At 46.0% G+C, this 25,125-nt stretch overlaps 1 protein-coding gene across 1 annotated transcript; it reads right to left on the bottom strand.

The window, feature by feature from the left end:
• Positions 1-809: 809 nt before the first annotated feature.
• lrrc24 (leucine rich repeat containing 24) lies at positions 810-23,837 on the bottom strand. Its single transcript, XM_033041034.1, has 5 exons — positions 23,662-23,837; positions 11,098-11,265; positions 9,838-10,116; positions 7,589-7,757; positions 810-2,827 (listed from the first exon to the last, which is right to left on the bottom strand). Exons 2-5 carry the CDS (start codon positions 11,245-11,247, stop codon positions 1,731-1,733), a joined length of 1,695 nt encoding a protein of 564 aa, XP_032896925.1. The 5' UTR covers positions 11,248-11,265; positions 23,662-23,837; the 3' UTR covers positions 810-1,730.
• Positions 23,838-25,125: the final 1,288 nt, after the last annotated feature.

Genomic DNA, 25,125 nt, shown 5'->3' with positions numbered 1-25,125 from the left:
TTGAGTGGCCCAGCCAGAGCCCGGACTTGAACCCGATCGAACATCTCTGGAGGGACCTGAAAATAGCAGTGCATCGACGCTCCCCGTCCAACCTGACAGAGCTTGAGAGGATCTGCAGAGAAGAATGGGAGAAATTACCCAAAGACAGGTGTGCCAAGCTTGTAGCGTCATACCCAAGAAGACTTGCGGCTGTAATCACTGCCAAAGGTGCCTCAACAAAGAAGGGTCTGAATACTTATGTAAATGTGATATTTCAGCTATTTATTTTTAATTACTTTGCAAAAATTACTAAACCTGTTTTTGCTTTTTTATTATGGGGAATTGTGTGTAGGTTGATGATTTTTAAAAAAAGGATAAGGCTGTGACGTAACACCATGTGGAAAAAGTGAAGGGGTCTGAATACTTTCTGAATGCACCGTATGCCCTCTGGTTTTAGACTCCCCTACCCTGGGGATAAAACTATGGCTGCTCACTTTATCTGTGCTCCTCATGATTTAATAAACTATAAAGTCACCCCTCAGCCTCCTACACTCCTGGGAATAAAGACTCAGCCTCTCCATAAAACCATAAGACGTAGGAACAGAATTAGGCCATTCGGCCCATCAAGTCTACTCCACCATTCGATCACGGCTGATCGATCTTTCCCTCTCAACCCCATCCTCCTGCATTCTCTCCATTAGCTTTGTCGCCCTTACTAATCAAGAACCTACTGCTTTAGTCACTACACCTAATGACTTGGCCTCCCCGTGGCAATTAATTCCACATTCATGGTCTGTGACAATGAATTCCACAAATTCACCACCCTCTGGCTAAAGAAATTCCTCCTTATCTCCATTCCAAGGGTACGTCCTTTAATTCGGAGGCTCTGCCCTCCGATTCTGGATGGATTTCTCCCATCAATGGAAACATCTTATCCACATACACTCTGTCTTGGGCCTTTCATTATCCGGTAGGTTTCAATATGATCCCCCTTAATCCTTTTAACATCCATATAACTCTCCAGGCCTCGAAACATCCTTGTAAATCGATATTTCTCGCCCTTTCCAGTATAGAAAGGTGGACCAAAACTGTGCACAGTTCTGCAGATAAGGCATTTTCAATGTCTTGTCCAGCAGTAACGTGACATCCCAACTCAGCTCAGTATCGATAACAAACGCCTGCTCACCACAGATAGGTACAAAAAGCTGGAGTAACTCAGCGGGTCAGACAGCATCTCTGGAGAAAAGGAATAGGTGATGTTTCGGGTTGAGACCCTTCTTGACCACCCTGTATACCTGCGTCACTGCTTTCATGGAACCATGTTCCAACATCCCCCAGGTCTCTCTGTTCTACAACACTTCACCATGGACTGTGGACGTGCTGCCCTGGTTTGTTTTACATGGCATTTATCCAGATTAAATCCCAGTTCGTGCCCGGCTGTTGGAAAGGCAGTATTGGGAAACGAGTGGATGCCGGGGAGAAATATTTTGCCCCCCCCCCGTCACTCCCAGCCCTTGAAGGAGGTGCAGGTCACTCTATAGCCGTAGATCAGCAGGATCCCATGGGCCGCGACCAGGCCTTGGTCACGTTACCGGTGGAAGGCGTCGATGTTGGGCGGGCTGCCCTGCTCCTCACACCGTCCAACAGGGGGCGAGAGGGGGCCTCGGCACGGCACTGGGAGGGAGACTCACCACGGGTGGTGGATCGATTCCCGGTGGAGGCAAAAGAAAATCTATTCCCGAGGCCGCCGCTCAGCAGTGGATTTCATACTCGATCTCCTCCTTAAACACCGTGGACGGGTTCTCGAATATGCTGGCCTGTTCCGGCCACAGGGCCTGGGCTGGGATTTGGGCCTGGGCTTGAGGACTGTTTTGGGCCTGGACTTTTGCCTGAGGGGCCTGGGCATGGGTTTGGGCCTGGACTTTGGCCTGAGATGGGGATTGGATTCGGGCACTGCTTTGGTCTTGAGCCAGAGCCTGGGCCTGTGTTTGGGCCCGGGCTTGAGCCTGGGCCTGGGCAGTCTGCATGTCCTGATCCTGCAGGTCGCCCATCCCCAGCAGCCTGCCTCCCTGGGCCGAGTCCTTGTATGTGTGGAAGTCCCTCCTGCTTCGGTCGATGACGAACATCTCTCGGCCACCGCTGTCCCGGTACTCCTCCAGCTGGGCGAAGGTGCTGGGCCCGTCCGAGTAGTCGTTGAGGTAGAGCCCGCAGGCCGGGGCCTCCTTGTGGCCCAGGGCATTGCCCCAGGGCCCCCTGCGACGCCGTATGACAGCCAGCAGCAGCAGCAGAGCGGCCAGGCCTAGCAGGGCGATACCGGCCGCCACGCCCATCTGTGCCGCCGGGCCCAGCCCCCCGAACTCGGCCCCCTCGTACAGCGGCTCCCGGCCTGGGCGGGGCAGCAGGCCCGAGGTGTTGAGCAGCAGAGTGAAGGTGGCGGCGGCCCTGCCCCCAGCGTTGCGAGCCTCACACACGTAGGCCCCGGCCTGGGCTGCCGACACGTTGGGCAGCGTCAGGGGCAGCAGCAGTGGGCCCGTCCCCTCAAGTTCCACCAGGCCCGGCTCCCAGGCCTGGCCCAGCCTCCTCCAGCCCACCGCCGGCACGGGGTACCCCGAGGCCCTGCAGGCCACTTGTACCGCCTCCCCCGCCCGTGCCGAGGCCCCAATACGATCCAGGCTCACCGCCGGAGGGATGCAGATCAGGCTGGAGGCCGGGACCTCCGGCAGGCTCTGGCCAGACAGACGGGGCGGCTCGGAGCACGGTATAGCCCTGCCCAGCAGCAGCCGACGGCCCTCCTTCACCATCCAGGACCGCAGCCAGTGGAGCTCGCAGTCACACCGCCACCGATTCCCTGCAGAGGGGAGAGCGATAGACATGGTTAGACAGGTCTCACATTTAGAAACATAGAACTACAGATGATAATTAGAAGGTTCCTAACCCTAAACGCCACCTATCCACGTTCTCCAGAGATGCTGCCTGACTCGCTGAGTTCCTCCAGTACTTTGTGTTCTTTTTAACTCTATTACTGTCAGCTGCACCAAGGTACAGTGAACAGGTTTGTTTTGCAGGCTATCCACAGATCTGCACAGCTGGTAGAGCTGGCCACCTCACAGCGCCAGAGAATCAGCTACCATCCCGACATCGGGTGTTGCCTGTGCATATAGAGTTTACACATTTCTCCCTCTGACCGCGTGGGTTTCCTCTGGGTGCTCCGGTTTCCTCCCACATCCCAAAGATGTGCAGATTTGTGGGCTCATTGGCCCTCTGTAAATTACCCCTAATATGTGGGGAGTGGGTGAGAAAGTAGCATAACATTGTGAATGGGTGATCGATGGTCGGCATGGACTCGGTGGGCCAATGGACCTGTTTCTGTGCTATAACTCTACACTAAAACGAAGATCTGATATACCATACATAGATACAATCAAGTTAAACTCAAGGGCAATAGATAGAGCAAAGGGGAAGATACAGAGTGCAGAATATAGTTCTCAGCATTGTAGCGCATTGGTTCCACAGACAAAGTCCAATGTCCGCAATGGGTTAGAGGTGAATCAGACAGTATCCTAGCTTATGGAAGGGCCGTTCAGAAGCCTGTTAACAGAGAGGAAGAAGCTGTTCCTGAGTCTGGTGGTGCGCTCTTTCAAGCTTCTGTACCTTTTGCCGGATGGGAGCAGGGAGAAGAAGGAATGACCAGGGTGGGACAAGTCTTTGATTGTGTAAGAAAGAACTGCAGATGCTGGTTTAAATCGAAGGTAGACGCAAAATGCTGGAGTAAGTCAGCAGGTGAGGCAGCATCTCTGGAGAGAAGGAATGGGCGACGTTTCGGGTCGAGACCCTTCTTTAGACTTATGGGTCTCGACCCGAAATGTCGCCCATTCCTTCTCTCCAGAGATGCTGCCAGTGTCGCTGAGTTACTCCAGCATTTTGTGTCTAAGTCTTGGATTGTGTTGGCTATTCTTCCGAGGCAGCGTGAAGTGTGGATGGAGTCAATGGTGAAGTCAATGTCTGGTCTGTGTGATCGACTGGCCGACCCTTGCAAAAGGAGAAGGATCTCAACATGAAACATCACCCATTCCTTCTCTCCAGAGATGCTGCCTGTCCAGCTGAGTTACTCCAGCTTTTTATGTCTATCTTCGGTTTAAACCGGCATCTGCAGTTCCTTCCTACACACTCTCTCCATTTTCTTGCGGCCTTGGGCAGAGCTGTTCCCAAACCAGGCTGTGATGCAACCCGACAGTACGCTTTCTCTCTCGTTTCCCTTTCCCGTGACTTTCAGTCTGAAGAAGGGTCTCGACCCGAAACGTCACCCATTTCTTCTTTCCAGAGATGCCACCTGTCCCACTGAGTTACTCCGGCATTTTGTGTCTATCGTCAGTACGCTTTCTATGATGCACTTGTAGAAGTTTGTAAGAGTCCATGGTCTCTTGGTTGTACAGTTGTACAGGGTCTTGGTGAGACCACACCTGGAGTATTGCGTACAGTTTTGGTCTCCAAATCTGAGGAAGGACATTATTGCCATAGAGGGAGTACAGAGAAGGTTCACCAGACTGATTCCTGGGATGTCAGGACTGTCTTATGAAGAAAGACTGGATAGACTTGGTTTATACTCTCTAGAATTTAGGAGATTGAGAGGGGAACTTATAGAAACTTACAAAATTCTTAAGGGGTTGGACAGGCTAGATGGAGGAAGATTGTTTCCGATGTTGGGGAAGTCCAGGACAAGGGGTCACAGCTTAAGGATAAGGGGGAAATCCTTTAAAACTGAGATGAGAAGAACTTTTTTCACACAGAGAGTGGTGAATCTGTGGAACTCCCTGCCACAGAGGGTAGTCGAGGCCAGTTCATTGGCTATATTTAAGAGGGAGTTAGATGTGGCCCTTGTGGCTAAGGGGATCAGAGGGTATGGAGAGAAGGCAGGTACGGGATACTGAGTTGGATGATCAGCCATGATCATATTGAATGGCGGTGCAGGCTCGAAGGGCCGAATGGCCTACTCCTGCACCTAATTTCTATGTTTCTATGTCTCCTCAGGAAGTAGAGGCATCGGCATCGGCTTCTTGGCTGTCAGATCCACGTGGTTGGTCCACGACAGATCAATAGTTTAGTTTGAAGAAGGGTCTCCACCCGAAACGTCGCCGATTGCCTCCGCTCCATAGATGCTGCCGCATCCGCTGAGTTTCTCCAGCATTTTTGTCCATAATAGTTTTGTTTAGTTTACTTAAGAGATACAGCACAGACACAGGCCCTTCAGCCCACCGGATCCTCGCTGACCAGCGATCCCCGCACATTAACACCATCCTACACGCACTAGGGACAATTATTTTTACATTTACCAAGACAATTAACCTACATGCCTGAACGAGTTTGGAATGTGGGAGGAAACCGAAGATCTTGGAGAAAACCCACGCAGGTCACGTGGAGAACGTACAAACTCCGTACAGACAGCGCCCGTAGTCAGGATGGAACCCAGGTCTCCGGCTCTGTGTTCGCCGTAAGGCAGCAACTCTGCCGCTGCGCCACCGTGACTAATATTAGTAATATTTACGTCAAGGAACTTCAGTCATTCAACATCTTCCTCCATTTCTCCCAGACATGTAGAGACTTTCTTCTACAGATCCACCATTAAAAACATTCATCCAGGTTGCATCACAGCTTGGGTCTGGGAACAGCTCTGCCCAAGACCACAATAAATTGCAGAGAGTTGTGGATGTAGGCCAGTCCATCACACAGCCCTGACTTCCCACCATTGACTCCACCTGCCAACATAATCGAGGACCGGTCATTTTCTCTTCTGGCCTGCTGGGTATCCACCCCACACAAATATGATTTTCTTGTCTGCTTCCACCTACCATCCTACCGGCCTTGCTCTCCCAATTCCATCCCTACACCAGTTTCCCATCACACCTGCTCACGCGGTCAACTTAGTTTAGTTCAGAGATACAGCACGGAAACAGGCCCTTCGGCCCACGTTGACCATCGATCACCCGTTCGCACTGGTTCCATGTTATCTCACTTTCTCATCCACTCCCGACACACTAGGGGGCAATTTACAGAGGGCCAATTAACCTACAAGCCTACACATCTTTGGGATGTGGGAGGAAACCAGAGCACCCGGAGGGGAACCACGCGGTCACAGGGAGAACGTGCAAACTCCACACAGACAGCACCTGAGGTCAGGGTGAAACTGGTTCTCTGGCGCTGTGAGGCAGCGGCTCTACCAGCTGCTACACTGTGCCGCTCTAACTCCTGACTGTCTACCCAGTGTATACCTCTCATCATTTTATATACTTCTATCAGCAAGTATACTTCTATTGTTGCAGCTTAATAAGAAAGATTCTATGTTTTATATATAAGCAGAACATGCTGAAATATTTTTCGCTTGGGCAGCTTACAATCCAGTGGTATGAGTATAGGAGCAGGGAGGTTCTACTGCAGTTGTACAGTGTCTTGGTGAGACCACACCTGGAGTATTGCGTACAGTTTTGGTCTCCTAATCTGAGGAAATACATTCTTGCTATAGAGGGAGTACAGAGAAGGTTCACCAGACTGATTCCTGGGATGGCAAGACTTTCATATGAAGAAAGACTGGATAGACTCGGCTTGTACTCGCTAGAATTTAGAAGATTGATGGGGGATCTTATAGAAACTTACAAAATTCTTAAGGGGTAGGACAGGCTAGATGCAGGAAGATTGTTCCCAATGTTGGGGAAGTCCAGAACAAGGGGTCACAGTTTAAGGATAAGGGGGAAATCTTTTAGGACTGAGATGAGAAAAATATTTTTCACACAGAGAGTGGTGAATCTCTGGAATTCACTGCCACAGAAGGTAGTTGAGGCCAGTTCATTGGCTATATTTAAGAGGGAGTTAGATGTGGCCCTTGTGGCTAAAGGGATCAGGGGGTATGGAGAGAAGACAGGTACAGGATACTGTTGGATGATCAGCCATGATCATATTGAATGGCGGTGCAGGCTCGAAGGGCCAATTGGCCCACTCCTGCACCTATTTTCTATGTTTCTATACTTCTATTGTTGCAGCTTAATAATAAAGATTCTATGTTTTATATATAAGCAGAACATGCTGAAATATTTTTCGCTTGGGCAGCTTACAATCCAGTGGTATGAATATTTATTTATCTAACTTTAAGTAACACTTGCTTTCCCTCTCTCTCCATCCCTCCCCCACACAAGTTGTACCAGCTTCTTAGTTGTGTTGTTGATTTCCATTGACCGCAACTTGTTTTCACCTAACAAACAGCTAACAACGGCCTGTTACCTTTATCTTCGTTACTTCTTTGCATATCTTTCATTCATTTATTCTTTATATCTCCCTATATCACCGACTATATCTCTTGTTTCCCTTTCCTCTGACTCTCAGTCTGAAGAAGGGTCTCGACCCGAAAAGTCACCCATTCCTTTCCTCCAGAGATGCTGCCTGTCCCGCTGAGTTACTCCAGCATTTTGTGTCTCTGCTGGAAACATTCCACACTCCACACAGACAGCAGCCGGGGACGGGGTCGAACCCGGGACTCTGGCGCCGTGTGAGGGCGGCTCTACCCGCTTGCGCCACCGTGCCGCCCATTCCCTCCCCTCCCCGTGCGTGGCCTTGTCCTCACCGATGAGCCGCAGCTCCTGCAGGCTGGTGAGGGGTTGCAGCGAGGCCTGGTGCAGCGTGCGGAGTCTGTTGTTACTCAGGTCCAGCAAGGCCAGCGAAGAGAGCCCCACAAACGCCTCCTCGTCCAGTGTCTGCAGGCTGTTCTCCTGCAGGTGCAGCTCCTGCAGTCTCTGAAACACAACAACAGCATCTCATTTTTCACTTGGGCAGCTTACAACCCAGTGGTATGAATTTTGATTTCTCAAACTTCAAGTAAACCCCTCTCTCCCCATCCCTCTCTCACCCGAGCTTCAAAGTCATCTTGTTGAGTCTCATTGTCAGTAACTCGTTCTCACCCAGTAAACAGCTAACAATGGCCTGTTTCCTTTATTATAGTTACTTTTTTGCATATCTTTCATTCATTTGTTCTATATCCCTCCCTATCACCGTCTATGTCTCTCGTTTCTCTTTCCCCTGACTATCAGTATGAATAAGGGTCTCGACTCTTATTCCAGACTCTGGAATTCTCTGCCTCAGAGGGCGGTGGAGGCAGGTTCTCTGGATGCTTTCAAGAGAGAGCTAGATAGGGCTCTTAAAAATAGCGGAGTCAGGGGATATGGGGAGAAGGCAGGAACGGGGTACTGATTTGGGATGATCAGCCATGATCACATAGGCCAAATGGCCTACTCCTGCACCTATTGTCTATTGTTTCAGAGGAAGAGGACTTAACTTGCTGCTGCCTTTCCCCACAGTGGAAAATTTTGATTCTGCTGTGGGGGGACGTTTGTGTTGAACTCTATAATGTGTTGTGTCCATTTTCTTTCTTTATTTAATTTTAACCTTTTTCTATGGTTTGTATGTAAATTTATTATTTAATTTATGTAAAGCACTTTGGTGTCAATGCAAATTGACTTAAAATGTGCTATATAAATAAAGCTATTATTATTATTATTATTATTATTATTATTATTGTCTATTGACTCGAAACATCACCTATTCCTTCTCATCAGAGATGCTGCCTGTCCCGCTGAGTTACTCCAGCTTTTTGTGTCTATCTTAGAATTAATTACACTTTATTGTCACAGGTACCTAACTACAGGGAAATGTTTTGTTTTGCATACAACCCAGTCAAATCATACAGCAGACCTCCCGGGACGTAGGTTCGATCCCGACTACGGGTGCTGTTTGGACGGAGTTTCTAGGTAACCTGCGTGGGTTTTCTCCTGTGCGTAGGGTGGTGTTTATGTACTGGTCGGTGCGGACTCGGTGGGCAGAAGGGCCTGTTTCCGCGCTGTATTTCTAAACTAAACTAAACATGGTTACAATCGAGCCGTCCACAGTGTACAGTTGTCGGAGTAGAGGTTTAAAGGAGTGGAGTGAATGTAATGCGTCATTGTGGATCCGCTTCTGGGACCAGCATGCAGAGAGTCCGTCACCTAGCTTGGGTGCCATCCTGGCTTCTACACATCCTGTACTTAGCCGGGGATTGTACGATTATGTGACAATAATCTTACTGAACTGTTTACGGAAAAAGACATTCACTGCACCTTGGTACATGTGATAATAAATAATAATTGAACCACAATGTGCGTGCCAAACATGATGCCAAAACCATCTCTTATCATCGCATAACCTATATTCCTCCATTCCCTGCATATCTACTGTATGTGCCTTTAGCTCAGTGGGCCCGAGAGCCTCAGCTATAGGGAGAGGTCAGGCAGGCTAGGGGCGATATTATAGAGATGAAAAAGATCATGACAGGAATACAGTGGATAGGGTGAATGCACAGATTATTTTACCCAGATTAGGGGAGTCAAGAATCACTGCACATTGGTTTAAGGTGTGGGCAGAAAGAGTTAATAGGAATCTGAAGGGGAACTTTTTCCACACAGAGGGTGGTGGGTAGATGGAACGAGTTGCCAGAGGCGGTAGTTGAGGCAGGTACTATAACAACATTTAAAAGACACTTGGACATAACATGTGTAGGAAGGAACTGCAGATGCTGGTTTAAATTGAAGAATCCCCCCACACACATCATTCCCCCCTCACCCGACTCTCCCCCTCACACACCCACCCCACACCCGACTCTCCCCCTCACACACCCACCCCTTCCCCCCACACCCATTCCCCCCCCACACCCACTCTCCCCCTCACACCCACTCCCCCCGACACCCACTCCCCCCCCCCCTCTCCTCCTCACACACCCACTCCCCCCCCCCTCACTCCCCCTCTCCCCCTCTCCCCCCCACCCCCATTCTCCCCCCCGTCCACCTGTAGCTCGTGGAAGGTGTGTCCCACCAGGTGGGAGATGTGATTAGCAGCCAGGTAGAGGATTCGCAGGTGTGTGAGCCCCTGGAAGGTGTCGGGGTGCAGCTGCTGGATGTGGTTGCCATTGAGAGCCAACTCCAGCAGGGAGCGCTGCTGAGCCAGCGCCCCGGCCTCAATGGTCTCCAGGCTGTTGTTCTGGATGTAGAGGTTCTGCAGGTTGGAGAGATGGGAGAAATCCTTCCGACTGATACGGGTGATATTATTGTCTTGCAGGAATATCGTCTGAAGGGATCCAAGCACAAAAATATTTCTTTTAATAAATTGCAGAAAATTGTGGACGCAGCCTAGAACATCACGCAAACCTCCCTTCCATTGACTCCATCTACACTTCACGCTGCCTCGGCAAGGCCAGCAGCATGATCAAGGACCAGTCTCATCCCGGTCACTGTCTCTTCTCCCCTCTCCCATCAGGCAAGAGGCACATATGTGCGAAAATGTACACCTCCAGATTCAGGGACAGTTTCTTCCCAGTTGTTATCAGGCAACTGAATCATCCTCTCACCAACTAGAAAGTGGTCCTGAGCTACCATCTACCCCATTGGAGACCCGGACTACCTTTAATTGGGCTTTATCTCGTACTAAACGTTATTCCCTTTATCCTGTATCTACACACTGTGAATGGCTCGATTGTAATCATGTATTGTCTTTCCGCTGACTGGATAGCACGCAACAAAAAGGCTTTTCACTGTACCTGGGTACAAGTGGCAATAAACTAAACTAAACTAGATGCTGGTGCTCAGACCTAGGGGGCTGGTGGGACCTCATCTCACCACTTCTTGCTCAGAAGCAAGGTTAGGCTCTGGCGCACTGCTACAATAGAGTCATAGTCATGCAGCAATCAATGAAACAGGCCCTTTGGCCCATATTGACACTAGTCCCACCTGCCCGCATTTGGCCCATATCACTTTAAACCTTTCCTATCCATGTCCCTGTCCAAATGAAGTTCCAGTACAGGTCCACCACCGATTCTCCAGCAACTGGTGGTCCAGCACCTCCTTGACACTGGACAAAATTACCAGAGCGCACTTGAAAGCCCACCAGAGGTCCCCCAGAAATTGTGGCACCTAGGTCGGGTGAGGAGGCCGATCTCTACCTCATCGGGACTAGGGCGGTGATCGGCCCTGTGGCCAGGGCTCTGGAACTCTGGCCCCACCACCAGTACTCTCACTGGACACTGCCGCACGGCGCGGCTGGCGATCATACCTGGGTGAAGGTGGGAATGTTGTTCGGGACGGCGGTCAAGCCCAGAGATCCACATTCCACCGTTGTACTGTAACACCGACATCCCGCCATGCAGCCCCAGGACCTCAGCCCCTGGACACTGAGTATTGCAAGCGTGGCGATGAGATCCATCGAGCCCGACCCGAGGACCTGGACGGAAAGCAAACCAGTGAGCTGCTACCTCCCTGCAGACAGCGGTAGAGTTGGTGCCTTACAGCGCCACAGACCCGGATTAATTCCTAACTACGGGTGCAGTCTGTATGGAGTTTGTACGTTCTCCCCGTGATCTGCATGAGGTTTCTCCAGATGCACCAGTTGTCTCCCACACTCCAAAGACGTACAGGTTTGTAGGCTAATTGGCTTGGTATAATTGTAAATTGTCCCTAGTGGGTGTAGGATAGTGTTAGTGTGCGGGGATCGCTGGTTGGCACAGACTCGTGGGCCAAAAGGCCTGTTTTCGTGCTGTATCGCAAATTAGAAGGAACTGCACACACTGGAACACAAAGTGCTGAAAGAACTCAGTAGGTCTGGCCGCATCTCTGGAAATGTTCAGAGGCATATGAGCCAAGACAGACGTGAAGCTCACCGTTTGACCTGTTTTTACAAAATGTTAAATGGTCAGCTCGACATAGACTACAAGACCTACACTAAACCCAAACCAATTAGGAGCAGACGAGGGCATTCGATCCAATTTGTGATCCCAGCTACAAAGACAGATGTATACAGCAATTCGTTCTTCCCCCGCACAATTAAAGCATGGAATAATCTCCACCCAATTATAGTTACCCAACCAGATGCAACTAAATTTAAAGTAGCTCTTTCTTCCCAATAACCCTTTCTGGCTTTAGCTCTCCCTTCACCACCTCCAGTTTAAATTCCATTTGGAATATTTTGGAGGACCAAGAAACCAAGCCAAACATGGGCAAATTGGACAAGATCAGATTGGGCGTCTTGGTCAGCAAGGATGAGTTGGGCTGAAGGGCCTGTTTCCATTAGTCAAGTGGAATTTCAGGATGACATAGAGCATCGATACGAGCCCTTCGGCCCAACTTGTCCATGGCGACTGAGATGCCCCAACCCACCAAGAGTGAACAAAGATTTGTTTGCCACAATATTACAGTCTTACAATATTACAGAATCTTTTCCCAGGGAAGTCAAGGACGTGAGGGCATAGCTTTGAAGTGAGATGAACCAGGGGCGGAAATCGCTATCAAAACATGGGGGGGGGACACAATTTGGGGCGCGGCTTCTTGGTGGCCGCGCGCGCACATACACACACACACACAGGCACGAGGCTTCGTCCGTGGGCCCTGTGGACGGTAACATCGGGAGCTGACCTGGTTGGTGACCGACTCCGAACTCCAGCAACAGCAGCTTCGTCCACCCCGAATTGTCAGCCATGATCACATTGAATGGCGGTGCTGGCTCAAAGGGCCGAATGGCCTATTCCTGCACCTATTGTCTATTGTCTATTGAATCATGGGGCTTGAATCGGCCAGTTGGCGGGGCCTTTCATCACCCGGCGCGACTTAAAATCGGCCGGTGGGGGCTTCAACATCGGGAGCCTCAATCACCTCGATGCAGCAGTTTGATTTTAAGCCGCACCGGGCGATGAAAGGCCCCACGAACTGGCCGATTCAGCCCTTAGAAAGCGTCTGATACCCGTTTTAATCTTTCAAAAGCTACAATGTGCTAAATAACACAAATAAATAAAACGGAAGCAAATAAAGGCAAACAGAAGAACTAACCTTGGAGGGGGGAGAGAGAGAGAAAGAGAGATGGGTAAAAAATACTAAATAACGTGAGTGACCATGAATGAGGGTCTTACCTGCAAGCCAGGCGAATCTCAAAATCCGGAATACAAAACATGGGGGGGATTGTCCCCCACCTCTCAAAACATGGGGGGACTAATGATTAATAAATGATAACAAAGATTAATGGTGATGAGTGGGACGTGTTTTTTTACACCAAGGGTGGTGAGTGTTTAGAACACGTCACCCTGGGAGGTGTTGAAGGCAGATACGTTTGTGGCATTTAAGAGGCTTTTATGTTGGCACATGGATATGGAAGGATTGATGGGATATGGATTACGTGCAGGCAGTGGAGATTAAATTATGAGAGGCATAGATAGTGTAGATGGCCAGATGGTCTTTCTCGCAGAGTGGAAATGTCAAAGACTAGAGAGCATAGCTTTACGGAGAGAGGGGCAAAGTTTAAATGTACAGGGCAGGTTTATTTTTACACAGATATGGGTGGGTGCTAGGAGTGTGCTGCCAGGGGTGGTGGAGGCAGATATGATAATGGGGTTTATGGTTTTGGATCGGCACATGCATGTGCAGGGAGTGGCAGGATATGGATCACGTGCAGATTAGTTTATGAGGCAGACAGTCAGAACCTCTTTCCCCCAGGGTGTAAATCGAACAGTACAGCACAAAAGCAGACCCTTCGGCCCACAATGTCTGTGCCGAACATGTCAAAGACTAGAGGGCATTAGCTTTAAGGTGGAAAGAGCAACGTTTAAAGGATTCACGTAGGCCAAGTTTTGTTTTACACAAAGGGTGGTGAGTAGGGTTGCCAACGTTCTCACTCCCAAATAAGGGACAAAAGGTCAAAATATGGGACAAATTCCCGACGGCAATTCGTTGACCGACTCGGCCGTGTCTGGGTGAATGATGAGTTGGCCCCGGGTGCTGGACTGCACACAAAGCCCAGTCCGGCGCCCCATCCAACTCATGAACCAATGATCGGCCGTGGGAAGGAGTCGTGGTGGTGTCGGCGGTAAGCGAAGGTCCGAAGGTCGGACAGCTGGCTGGGCTGCCGACCGACGGGGCCACGGGCGAGGTGCTGTTGCTGCTGCTGCTGCTGCTGCACTCCATGGGCTGCACTACGTCGGGACGGGTGAGGTGGGGCCGGACGCGACAGTCCCCTCGACCCGAGTAGTAGCGGTCAAATACTGGACAAGGCCCATATGGGACAAACCAATTTAACCCAATATACGGGATGTCTCGGCTAATACGGGACAGTTGGCGACCCTAGTTCTGTGTGGCCTGGGTTCAGTGGCCTGTTGTGCCTGAGCTCATTCGTCATGGAACCTGTGCCTGTGACAAAGCCTGGAACATCAGGAGTTGACAGCGTGGATTAGTTCTGCTCCACTGTGATCAGACAATGAGCCTGTGTCACTGCACCGGGAGCAAGCAGAGAGCACAGACTGTGACAAGAGGTCTGGCCTCAAAAAGGTTGGCAAGGCCACCACATGTCTATATTTTCATTCAAAACACGATTCTTTTTTTTTTTTTTTTAATATTTTATTTTATTAGAAGTAAGTACAGTCATATGGCACCAAAGTGCCTAATATATATTTTCATAATACATTTTATGTACAACTTCTTTTTTTTTTTTTTGTTACACTGAAAAAAGATTAGAATAAGAAAAAGAAGTTAGATAGTAAAGGATAGAAAGATGTGAAATATATAGTGTGTGAAAAAAGAAAACGAGTAAATGAAAAAAGTTGAGAGAGAGAATAGAGAGAAGAAAAGAAAAAAAAAAGAGGAGATCATTATTTATAGTCTTGACCAACCCTCGTCCAGTCCTGAAACAGTTATTTTTTACAATTGTGTTGCACCATATGATTCCAAAAAAAACGACGAATGGAGACCAACTCGTTATGAATTGGTCTGATTTATCCATTAGGAGGAATCGCATTTCCTCAAGATGAGCGGTGTCCAACATACTTGCAATCCACATTTTAAGCATTGGTATTGATGTACCTTTCCAAAATTTAAGAATTAATTTTTTTGCTATTATTAAACCATAGTTAAGGAATAGATTTTGAGATGTGTTCAATTTATTCCCATCTTCCATTACGCCAAATATAATCATTTCAGTATTAGGTTCCATTCTTGTCTTGAATAATTTTGTAAATATTTCAAAAATATCATTCCAGAATCTATAAAGTTTTATGCAGGAGACTAAGGAGTGTGTTATAGTTGCCTTTTGGGCTAGACATTTATCACAAGTGGCGGATATATTTGGATAAAATTTGTTCAATCTTGTTTTTGAGTAATATAATCTATGTACAATTTTAAATTGAATTAAATTATGTCTTACATTAATTGAACATTTGTGAATATATATCAGGTATTTTTCCCATTTAACCTTCGTAATTTTTATCATTAGTTCCCGTTCCCACTCTTCTCTAAGTACCTCTGTCGATGGTAGGTCTATATTTAGAATACTATTATATAAATATGATATTAATTTTTGTGAGTCAGCTTCAATATTCATTGCCTCTTCCAATAAGTCTCAGTAAGTGTGTAGGTTCTTGAGGTTTTAATGTCATGATTTCACATGATTTCACTTTTATTCCAGTTTATTCTATATCCAGAAAAAGACCCAAATTCCTCTATTAAGTTTAATAAATTTGGTATGCTCGTTTGTGACTTTGTAATATATAAAAGTATATCGTCTGCATATAATGAGATTTTATTCTTTGAGTCTCTGGTATTATAGCCCTGAATATTCGGATGAATTCTTATACTTTCAGCCAGGGGTTCTATCATAAGGGCAAATAGCAGGGGTGATAGTGCACATCCCTGCCTATTACCCCTTGATAGTTGAAATTTTTGAGATAACATGTTATTAGTTAAAATTCTTGCCATCGGTTTATCATATAATAATTTTACCCATCTTATAAAATTCTCTCCCATATTAAATTTTTGTAGTACTTTATATAAGTATTGCCACTCTACCTGATCAAATGCTTTCTCTGCATCCAAAGAAATAATTGATATATCTTCTTCCTCTACTTTATGCGAGTACATTATATTAAACAGACGTCTCAGATTATTAAATGAGTGTCTTTTAGGTATAAACCCCGTTTGATCAGGGTTTATCAATTTACTAATATATTTCCGGCGGCGTCATGGAGAATTAAGGCGCGGCACTGAGCTTCTCCCCCGAAAAAAATTGTAAAAGTCGTTTAAGTCAGCACCGATTTTTTTTTAAAAACTCACCGAAGTCGCCTGGTGTTGTGTAAGGGTGTTATCATCAGAAGGTGACGTGAAAATCGGGGAGATTAATGGTGAAATCGGGTGTTTAAATGAGTTTAAATGAGCAGAGATAATCGTTCAAGGGCGCCAAAGAAAAATACTATCAGCTTTCAGCTCGAGGAAGTTTTGGATACTCTGCAAACGACAGAAGAAGAAGATTCTTACAGCCAAGGGTCTCTGCTTGAAATGGCAACAAAAGGAGACAAGAAGGAGAAAGAGGTGAAGCAAATGCTTTTAGATATGACTGCTACAATTAACATGACACTGGAGAAGATGCAAAGTATGGACTCTCACATGGAAAGTAATAAACAGAGTATGGAAACTAATATGGAGAGTATTTCTCAAAAAATTGATAATACTTGCAGTGAGTTAAAAGAACTCAAAAAGCAGTATAAGGAATTTGATAAGAGATTAAACTCAGAGTGTGTCAGAATTGAAAATGATTACAACAAGAAATTTAAAGGTATAAGTGATGATATCGGAAAGCTGGATGAGATAATGGAAGAGATGGAGAATGAGATAAAAGAGATTGTCTCGGAAATAAAGAATTTGAAACAATCGCAGAAAACTGAAGAGGAAAAACTTGGAAGAATGACTGATAAATGTCTGGACCTGGATTCAGGAAATCGGAGATATAACCTAAGTAATAAAGGAGTAAAGGAAGGACGAGAGGGACATGAATCTCAAACATGTACTTTCGTTACTGACTTACTCAAAGATGTGTTGGAATTGTCGGAAGAACCAAGAACAGACGTCGCTAAACGAGTTGGAAGAGGAACAAATGATTCAAGACAGATAATTGTGAAATTCCGTGACATCTCCTCAGTGGAATTTATATTGAAAAAGATCACTCATGGGAAAAAGCTGACATACCGTGGGGATGATGTGCGAATATTTCGCGATTACTCTCCTGAGGTAGTCCAGAAAATGAGATTGTTTACACCGGCAAGACACACTTTGAGGGAAGTCCCGGGAGTAAGATATGGAATTTTGTTTCCCGGAAAAATGAAGATAACTTATAACGGCGTTGAACGCTCATTTGCAGCTCCCGGAAAAGCTTTAAAGTATGCAGAGGATATTGTTAAGAAAACATCGGGTCAAGCTGCCGACAATGAAGAAATCTGAACTTTTTACAAAGCTCTGAACTGATTAAAATGGCCGAGCTACCCAGACAATTATAAAGCTTATCTCGTTGGAATGTGTTATTCAGAGAGCTTGGTTATATTCAACCTTGGATGCAAAGCTCAAAGTTTAACCCCTTGGCACCTGCTTGTACGGTAGTTAACCCTTTGGTACCAGCTTGTATGATGTATGGTAGTTATAGAATGGGATATTATGTAAGAATACAGGGTGGATATATATGGGAAAGTTTAGATTAGATTAAGATTGGATAAATTAGAGGGACATATATACTTATATAATCGTGTATATGTTTGTTCTATATTTGTTTTGTTTTTTTATTCCTTATGTCTCTTTTTTCTCTCGGCTGTCACTAGCACTGATTTGATAAACTCATATAAGAAAAAACACAATATGAAACGATATGTAACTTTTTATGAGGATTCGCCTAGGGGGAGGAGCTCAATGTATAACAACATCACGGAGGTCTATACATTTTTTGCCATCGTTGATGGCTATTCGTCCTTAAGGTATCCTCCTTTAGATACCTTAATAGCACCTTTTTTTTTAAAGCACAAACAAGATTTTTATCTGTTTAATTTTTTTGAAAGTAATTATGTATCACATTCTTTTTTTCTTTTTCTAAGGCACTTTACAAGAAGGAGATGCAATATAAATCTAATAAACCGGGATGACCACCCAAGTCCTAAAGTTCTGAGGTATTTGTTTGCACCATATGATTCAGGAATATTACCCTGATTTACAATGCAAGACGATAGACAAATAAAGAATGGAGGAATTACATTTTGTAGTTGGAATATACGGGGTGCCAACGAACCAATTAAGAGGGGTAAAATTTTTGCCCAACTAAAATCGTTGAAAAGCGACATAATGTTTTTGCAGGAGACACACATGAAACAACAAACACAAATAAGATTAAAGGCGAATTGGATAGGCCAAACATACTACTCCTCATTTACTTCTAAATCTAGGGGTACAGCTATTCTTATTAGGAAAGGTATTCCTTTTAAATTAAAGAATACCATATCAGATAAAGAGGGAAGATATATTATAGTTTCGGGTGAAATTTATGCAACCCCACTAACTTTGATAAATATTTATGCTCCGAATTTTGATAACCCCCACTTTTTTGATAAAATTATTGACATAATATCAGAGTTTAATTACCAAAATGTGATAATAGGGGGGGACTTTAACTGTGTTTTAGATTCATATCTAGATAAATCAGCAAAACAAAAGAAGAGTAATTTAAAATCTAAAACTAGCGAACTTCTAAATACATATATAAAAAATACGAATATAATAGATGTATGGAGATCTGCTAATCCAGTTGGAAGGGAATACTCGTTTTACTCTTCGGTGCATAAAACTTATTCAAGAATTGATTATTTTTTAGTGGATATGAAATTAATGCCATATACAAACAACCCAACATACCACATTAGTAGTATCTCAGATCACTCCCCGTTGACATTCTCAGTAAAATTTGAGGGAATGCCGGGCAAAAATTTTTTTTGGAGGTTTAATACACATATTTTAAATGATGTGCAAGGCTATCAATATTTAAAACAACAAATGGAACTTTTTTTCGATACAAATGATATACCAGGTACTTTGCCTTCTTTACTATGGGAAACTTTTAAGGCATTTATGAGAGGAATTATAATTTCATATCAAAGTTTTCAAAATAAAAAGAATAAGACAGAACAATTGTTGTTAGAACAAGAAATCAGACAGTTAGAGATGGATAATGCCAAAGATTCCACGACAGATAAACACAATAAGATAATATTACTGAAATTTAAACTTAATCGAATTTTATCGGCAAGGGTAATAAGACTATTCCAAATGACAAAACAGGAACATTTTGAGTTTGGTGACAAACCACATAAGCTTTTAGCTCGCCAATTGAAAAAACAAGAAAAGGAAAATACTATAACCAAAATTAAATCAGAGAAAGGAGAATTACTAATACTACCTAAAGATATTAATAATAGATTTGCCCAATTTTATCAAAACTTATATACATCTAAAATTAAAAGAGAAGATAGTAAAATAAAAAAATTTCTAGATAATTGTAATCTTCCAATACTGGACCTTTTGGAACAAGAGGAATTAGGAGCTCAAATTACAATCAAAGAAATAGGTGAAACAATAAAATCGCTGAAAAATGGTAAGACACCGGGACCAGATGGTTTTAATAATGAATTTTATAAAAAATTTCAGGAGATAACAACCCCTTATTTATTTAATTTATACTCCCATGCTTTTAAAGAAAACAAACTACCTGAAACACTAACAGAATCAACTATTACACTTATTCCAAAAAAAGATAAAGATTTAGAAGATCCGGGCTCGTACAGAGCTATATCACTTTTAAATACAGATCAGAAAATTTTAGCAAAGATTTTATCAAAACACGATTCTTTTGTGCTGATTTTCAGGATCTGAGTGTCGCAGGCAAGGCCAACATTGATTACCTGTCCCCAAATGCCCTCATCAGCCACCTTCTTAACCACGTTTAAAAGACAAAAAATAAACACACAAAGTGCTGGAGACACTCAGCGGGTCAGGAAGCATCTCTGGAGAAAATGGATAGGTGACATTTCATGTTGGGACATATCTTCCTACAGCTACATGGAATGGATGGAAGAGGATCCCAACCAGAAACATTGAAAGAAGGATACGAGCCGAAACGTCAACTATCCATGTCCTCCACAGATGCTGCTTGACCCACTGAGTTACTCCAATACTTTGTGTCTTTTTTTAATGAAAGCCAGCACCTGGACTCGGTGGGCCAAAGGGCTTGTTTCTATGCGGTATCTTGTCATCTATTTATTCCCTCCATCAGCGGCCAGAATGAATGGTCTGTGCATCGTCTACAAAGCACTTTACACAAACTAACCCCTGTCCTGCACTTGAAACATTCCCACTATTTGAACACAGTATACTCTCTCTCTCTCTCTCTCCCTCTCTCTCTCTGTCGACAAGGATAAACAAAATATTTCACTGTATCTCGATACACATGGCAATAAGGTGACAGGGCGGAATGCTGTCACAGTGCCAGAGACCCCAGTTCGATCCTTTCTACGGTGCTGTCTGCACGGAGTTTGTACGTTCTCCCTGTGACCTGACCGTGGGTTTTCTCCGGGAACTCCAGTTTCCTCCCACACTCCAAAGACGGACAGGTTTGTAGGTTAGCTCAGTCTGAAGAAGGGTTTCGGCCCGAAACGTCGCCTATTTCCTTCGCTCCATAGATGCTGCTGCACCCGCTGATTTTCCCCAGCAATTTTGTGTACCTTCGATCTTCCAGCATCTGCAGTTCCTTCTTGAACAGGTTTGTAGGTTAATTGGCTTGTTAAAATTGTATATTGTCCCTAGTGCGTGTAGGATAGTGCTAGTGTGCGGGGATCGCTGGTCAGCGCAGACTCGGTGGGCCTAAATGCCTGTTTCCAAGCTGTATATCTAAATTAAGCTGAACTAATGGATCAACTGTAATAGCAATACATACATCCTGTATATTGAATATTCCCATGTGTTGCACAAGAACAATTTCATGTACTGTCACTAATCCCCCATGCAGGGAATATTTCCACACCCTCACAGTGCCATGTCCTGGATGGGTGGGGACTTGTTTCCCTGGAGCGCAGGAGGCTGAGGGATGACATGATAAATCGGGAGGAGCATCGAGAAGGTGAATGGTCACAGTCTTTTTTCCCAGGGTGGGGGAGTCTACAACTAGTGGCCATAGTTTAAGATGAGAGGGGAGAGTTTTAACAGGAACCTGAGGGGTGACTTTTTTCACACAGAGGTGGTGGGTATACGGAACGAGCTGCCAGCAGAAGTGGTGGAGGCAGGTACAACAATGACATTTAAAATGACAGGTACTGTACATGGATCGGAGAGGTTTAGAGGGATATGGGCCAGGCACGGGCAAATGGGAGTAGCGTAGATATACATCTTTGTCAGCTTGGATAAATTAGGGCGAAGAGCCTGTTTTTGTGCTGTGTGACTCTTATATCCCACTATCTGAACATGTGTCCTCCACCTGAGATATCCCCACTTTCCACAGATTGTGCCTGGGATATTCCCAATAGACTTTGGACTTTAGAGATAACGGGCGGAAACAGGCCTTTTGGCCCACCGAGTCCACGCTGACCAGTGATCACCCCGTACACTAACATTTCCATGCACACGAATAATTTACAATTTTTACAGAAGCCAATTAACCTACAAACCTGGACGTCTTTGGGCGGAAACTGGAGCACCCAGCGAAAACTCACGTGGTCACAGGGAGAACGTACCCCGTACAGACCGCACCCATTGTCAGGATTGAACCCAGTCTCTGGTGCTGTGAAGCAGCAGCTCTACTGCTGTGCCACTGTGCCATATAGCACCTGAACATTATGCAGAATTGCTTCAAGTCTGGTCTCCCCATTACAGGAAAGGATGTGGAGGTTTTGGCGAGGGTGCAGAGAAGTTTTACTATGCTGAAGTAACTCAGCAGGTCAGGCAGTGTCTCTGGGGAAAAGGAGTAGGTGATGCTAGGGGTTAAAACCCTTCTTCAGACTGCTTCACACCAGAATGCTGCCTTGACCAGAGGTTTTCAGCCATATGGAGAGGTTGGATAGACTTCGATTTTTCCCCCTGTAACGTTGGAGGTTGAGGGGTGACCTGATAGAGGTTATTACATTCTGAGGCATAGATAGGGTAGACAGTCAGAACCTCTTTCCCAGGGTGGAAATGTCCCACGTTGGAGGGCATCGGTTTAAGGTGAGAGGGGGAAAGTTTAATGGACAAATATTTTTACACAGAGAGTGGTGAGGGCCTGGAATGCATTGCCTGCGGTGGTGGTGGAGGCATATATTATAGTGGTGTTTAATACGCTTTTGGATAGGTATGTGGAAATGCGGGGAATAGAGGAATATGGATGACGTGCAGGCAGATGAGATGGGTTTAACTTGGCATCATGTTCGGCACAAACATTGTGGGCTGAAGGGCCCGTTCCTGTGCTGTGTGTACTGTTGTATGTAGAAACAAAGAAACAACAAGATAGATACAAAGTGCTGGATTAACTCAGCGGGTCAGGCAGCATCTCTGGAGAAAAGGGATGGGTGTGGTTTCAGTTCGGGACCCTTCTTCAGACGAAGGGTGGTCCTCTTCTGACCAGAAACCAGATGATGGTGACCAGAAACGACACCCATCCTTTTTCTCCAGAGATGCTGCCTGGCCAGCTGAGTTCCTCCAGCACTTTGTGTCTATCTGCCCTGTTCTATGTTCTACTCGCATTCCCTGCACATGGATTATTGCCAAAACGATGCAAATAAAACATTGGTAGACACAAAATGCTGGAGTAACTCAGCGGGACAGGCAGCAGCATCTCTGGAGAGACGGATTGGGTGACGTTTCGAGTCGAGACCCTTCTTCTTCTTCAGTCTTAAGAAGGGTCTCGACACGAAACGTCGCCCATTCCTTCTCTCCAGAGATGCTGCCCGAAGTATATTTGATGCTGCCTGCCCCGCTGGGTTACTCCAGCATTTTGTGTCTACCTTCGATTGAAACCAGCATCTGCAGTTCTTTCGGCGTCGGGTACAAGGAACATTCATTCTCATGTGTTCAAAAGGGAACTGCAGATGCTGGAATATCGAAGGTACACAAAATTGCTGGGGAAACTCAGCGGGTGCAGCAGCATCTATGGAGCGAAGGAAATAGGCGACGTTTCGGCCCGAAACGTCGCCTATTTCCTTCGCTCCATAGATGCTGCTGCACCCGCAGAGTTTCCCCAGCAATTTTGTGTACATTCATTCTCATGTTCTCAGTCTCTGCAAACATTCCCATGGGATCTCCCGAACACCTTGAAATGTTCCCGCGCTCAGTGCAGGGAACATTATTCCCACAGCCTTTAAACCAAGAACTGACACGGGCTGACTTGTAACGCCAGCTCGTGTTGTGTGAGCCCTGACAATATCCCGGCCACAACAGGAGAGGGATCAGCTCCACTCGCGGTGATCATGGTGCCCCAGCCTGCGTGGTTGCCTTAGTTGGACGCGTCGTGCATTTTAATGCGGCGGGCGGGCTGCAACTGACAAGCCGCGGGGTTTTTGTGTGACTGGAAGAGGCTGGGGGTGCTGCATTTCACCTGTCACCAAAGATTATAGAGGTTCCTCTATAATCTCTGCCTGTCACTGAGTCTCCTGGCCAAAGATACTAGAGGATCTTTGCTCCTGGCTGCGCACCGTCCCGCCGTTGAGATTGATACAAAAATGATACAAAACGACAAAGGATACAAAGTCGCTGCACAACAGCTGCAGAATACATTAAATACACAAACACACACACACACACACAGTGTCCTCACCTGAACAGCCAGCCGCGATTCCTCTAAGAAGCCACTGGTCTTCCCAACGACTGCAGGCAACAGTCACAGGCAACAGTAACAGTCACTAGAGGAGCTCCTCTAGTATCTTTGGGCGCAGGGAACAGGCGGATTACAGTCTCTGGCCTCTATCTCTCCGCTCCCACTCTTCCCAGCCATGTCACCCTGTCTCCTCTCTCCCTCTCCCCCTTTCATCCCCTCCCCTCATCTGCAACCTCCAACCCATCGCCTTTCACACCGCCCGGCCTGCCTCTCCGCGCGATTGGGCGGAGGCTGCTCGCAACGCCTTCATCGCTGGCCAACCGCACACTCCCGGGGTGACATCAGCCCAGACAGAGGTGGGCAGGAAGATACCTTCTCCCACTGTTGCAAGCAAAGATCCTATAGGATCTTTGGTTGCAAGGGCTTCAGGATGAGAACCACAGCCTCCAAGCAACCGTGGGGCAGTTCAGGCGGAGAAGCAGTCTTTAACTATTTATTTATCTTGTAGACTAGTCAGAACCTTCTCCCCAGGGATGGACATATCAAATACTAAGGGGGCATAGCTTTAAGGTAAGAGGGGCAGAGTTTAAAGGAGACGTGAGGGGCACTTTTTTTTTAACACAGAGGGAGGTGAATGCCTGGACCATGCTGCCAGGGGTGGTGGGGGTGGCAGACATACGATAGTGGTGTTTAACACACTTTTGGATAGGCACCTGGATATGCAGGGAATGGAGTGATATGGATTACATGCAGGTAGATATGAGTTGATTTTGGCCTCATGTTCGGCATAGGCATTGTGGGCAGAAGGGCCTGTTCCTGTGTTGTACTATGTAGGAAGGAACTGCAGATGCTGGTATAAACCGAAGGCAGACACCAAATGTTGGAGTATCTCAGCGGGACAGGCTGAGTTACTCCAGAGATTCGCCTCCAGAGATGCTGCTTGTCCCACTGAGTTACTCCAGCATTTCACAATCACAATAATACTTTATTAGCCAAGTATGTTTTGCAACATACGAGGAATTTCATTTGCCAAGTCAGTCATACAGATAAAAAGCAACGGAACACACAAAATACATTTTAACATAAACATCCACCACAGTGACTCCTCCACATTCCTCACTGTGATGGAGGTTCCCCCTCTCTCCCCCCTCCCCCCACATAAAACAAACCGGAGAACATTTACAGACTTTTAAAACACACTAAAAATTTAAGAAAAAACGAAAAAATAGACAGACCACTCACATCTTTTTAAATTTTTTTATTGTATTTATCAAAAAATGTATTAAATTAATAAAAAATAATATTTACACTACAATAAAACAAACCAAAACCCACCACCATAATACAATACAAACAAATATCCATAGTAAACTACTATACAACTATGTTACAATCCTTATTGAGGATACATTCAACACCCTGCGGAGCCCAGCGGTCCCGGAACTCCCCCAGGGTGCCCGTGGA

The sequence above is a fragment of the Amblyraja radiata genome, chromosome 2, assembly GCF_010909765.2.
Source record: "Amblyraja radiata isolate CabotCenter1 chromosome 2, sAmbRad1.1.pri, whole genome shotgun sequence".
Taxonomy (NCBI): domain Eukaryota; kingdom Metazoa; phylum Chordata; class Chondrichthyes; order Rajiformes; family Rajidae; genus Amblyraja; species Amblyraja radiata.
Note: the sequence above shows the minus strand (reverse complement) of the source record. Positions and strands in the feature narration are given on the sequence as shown.

Bases quoted from the DNA above. Each gene is read 5' to 3' on its own strand.
- lrrc24 (XM_033041034.1), bottom strand. From the start codon at position 11,247: ATGGATCTCATCGCCACGCTTGCAATACTCAGTGTCCAGGGGCTGAGG. The intron at 7,758-9,837 runs GTGGACGGGGGG...GTTGTGTTTCAG, and splicing joins ACACCTTCCACGAGCTACAG to AGACTGCAGGAGCTGCACCT. The intron at 2,828-7,588 runs GTGAGGACAAGG...TCCCCTCTGCAG, and splicing joins GCAGGAGCTGCGGCTCATCG to GGAATCGGTGGCGGTGTGAC.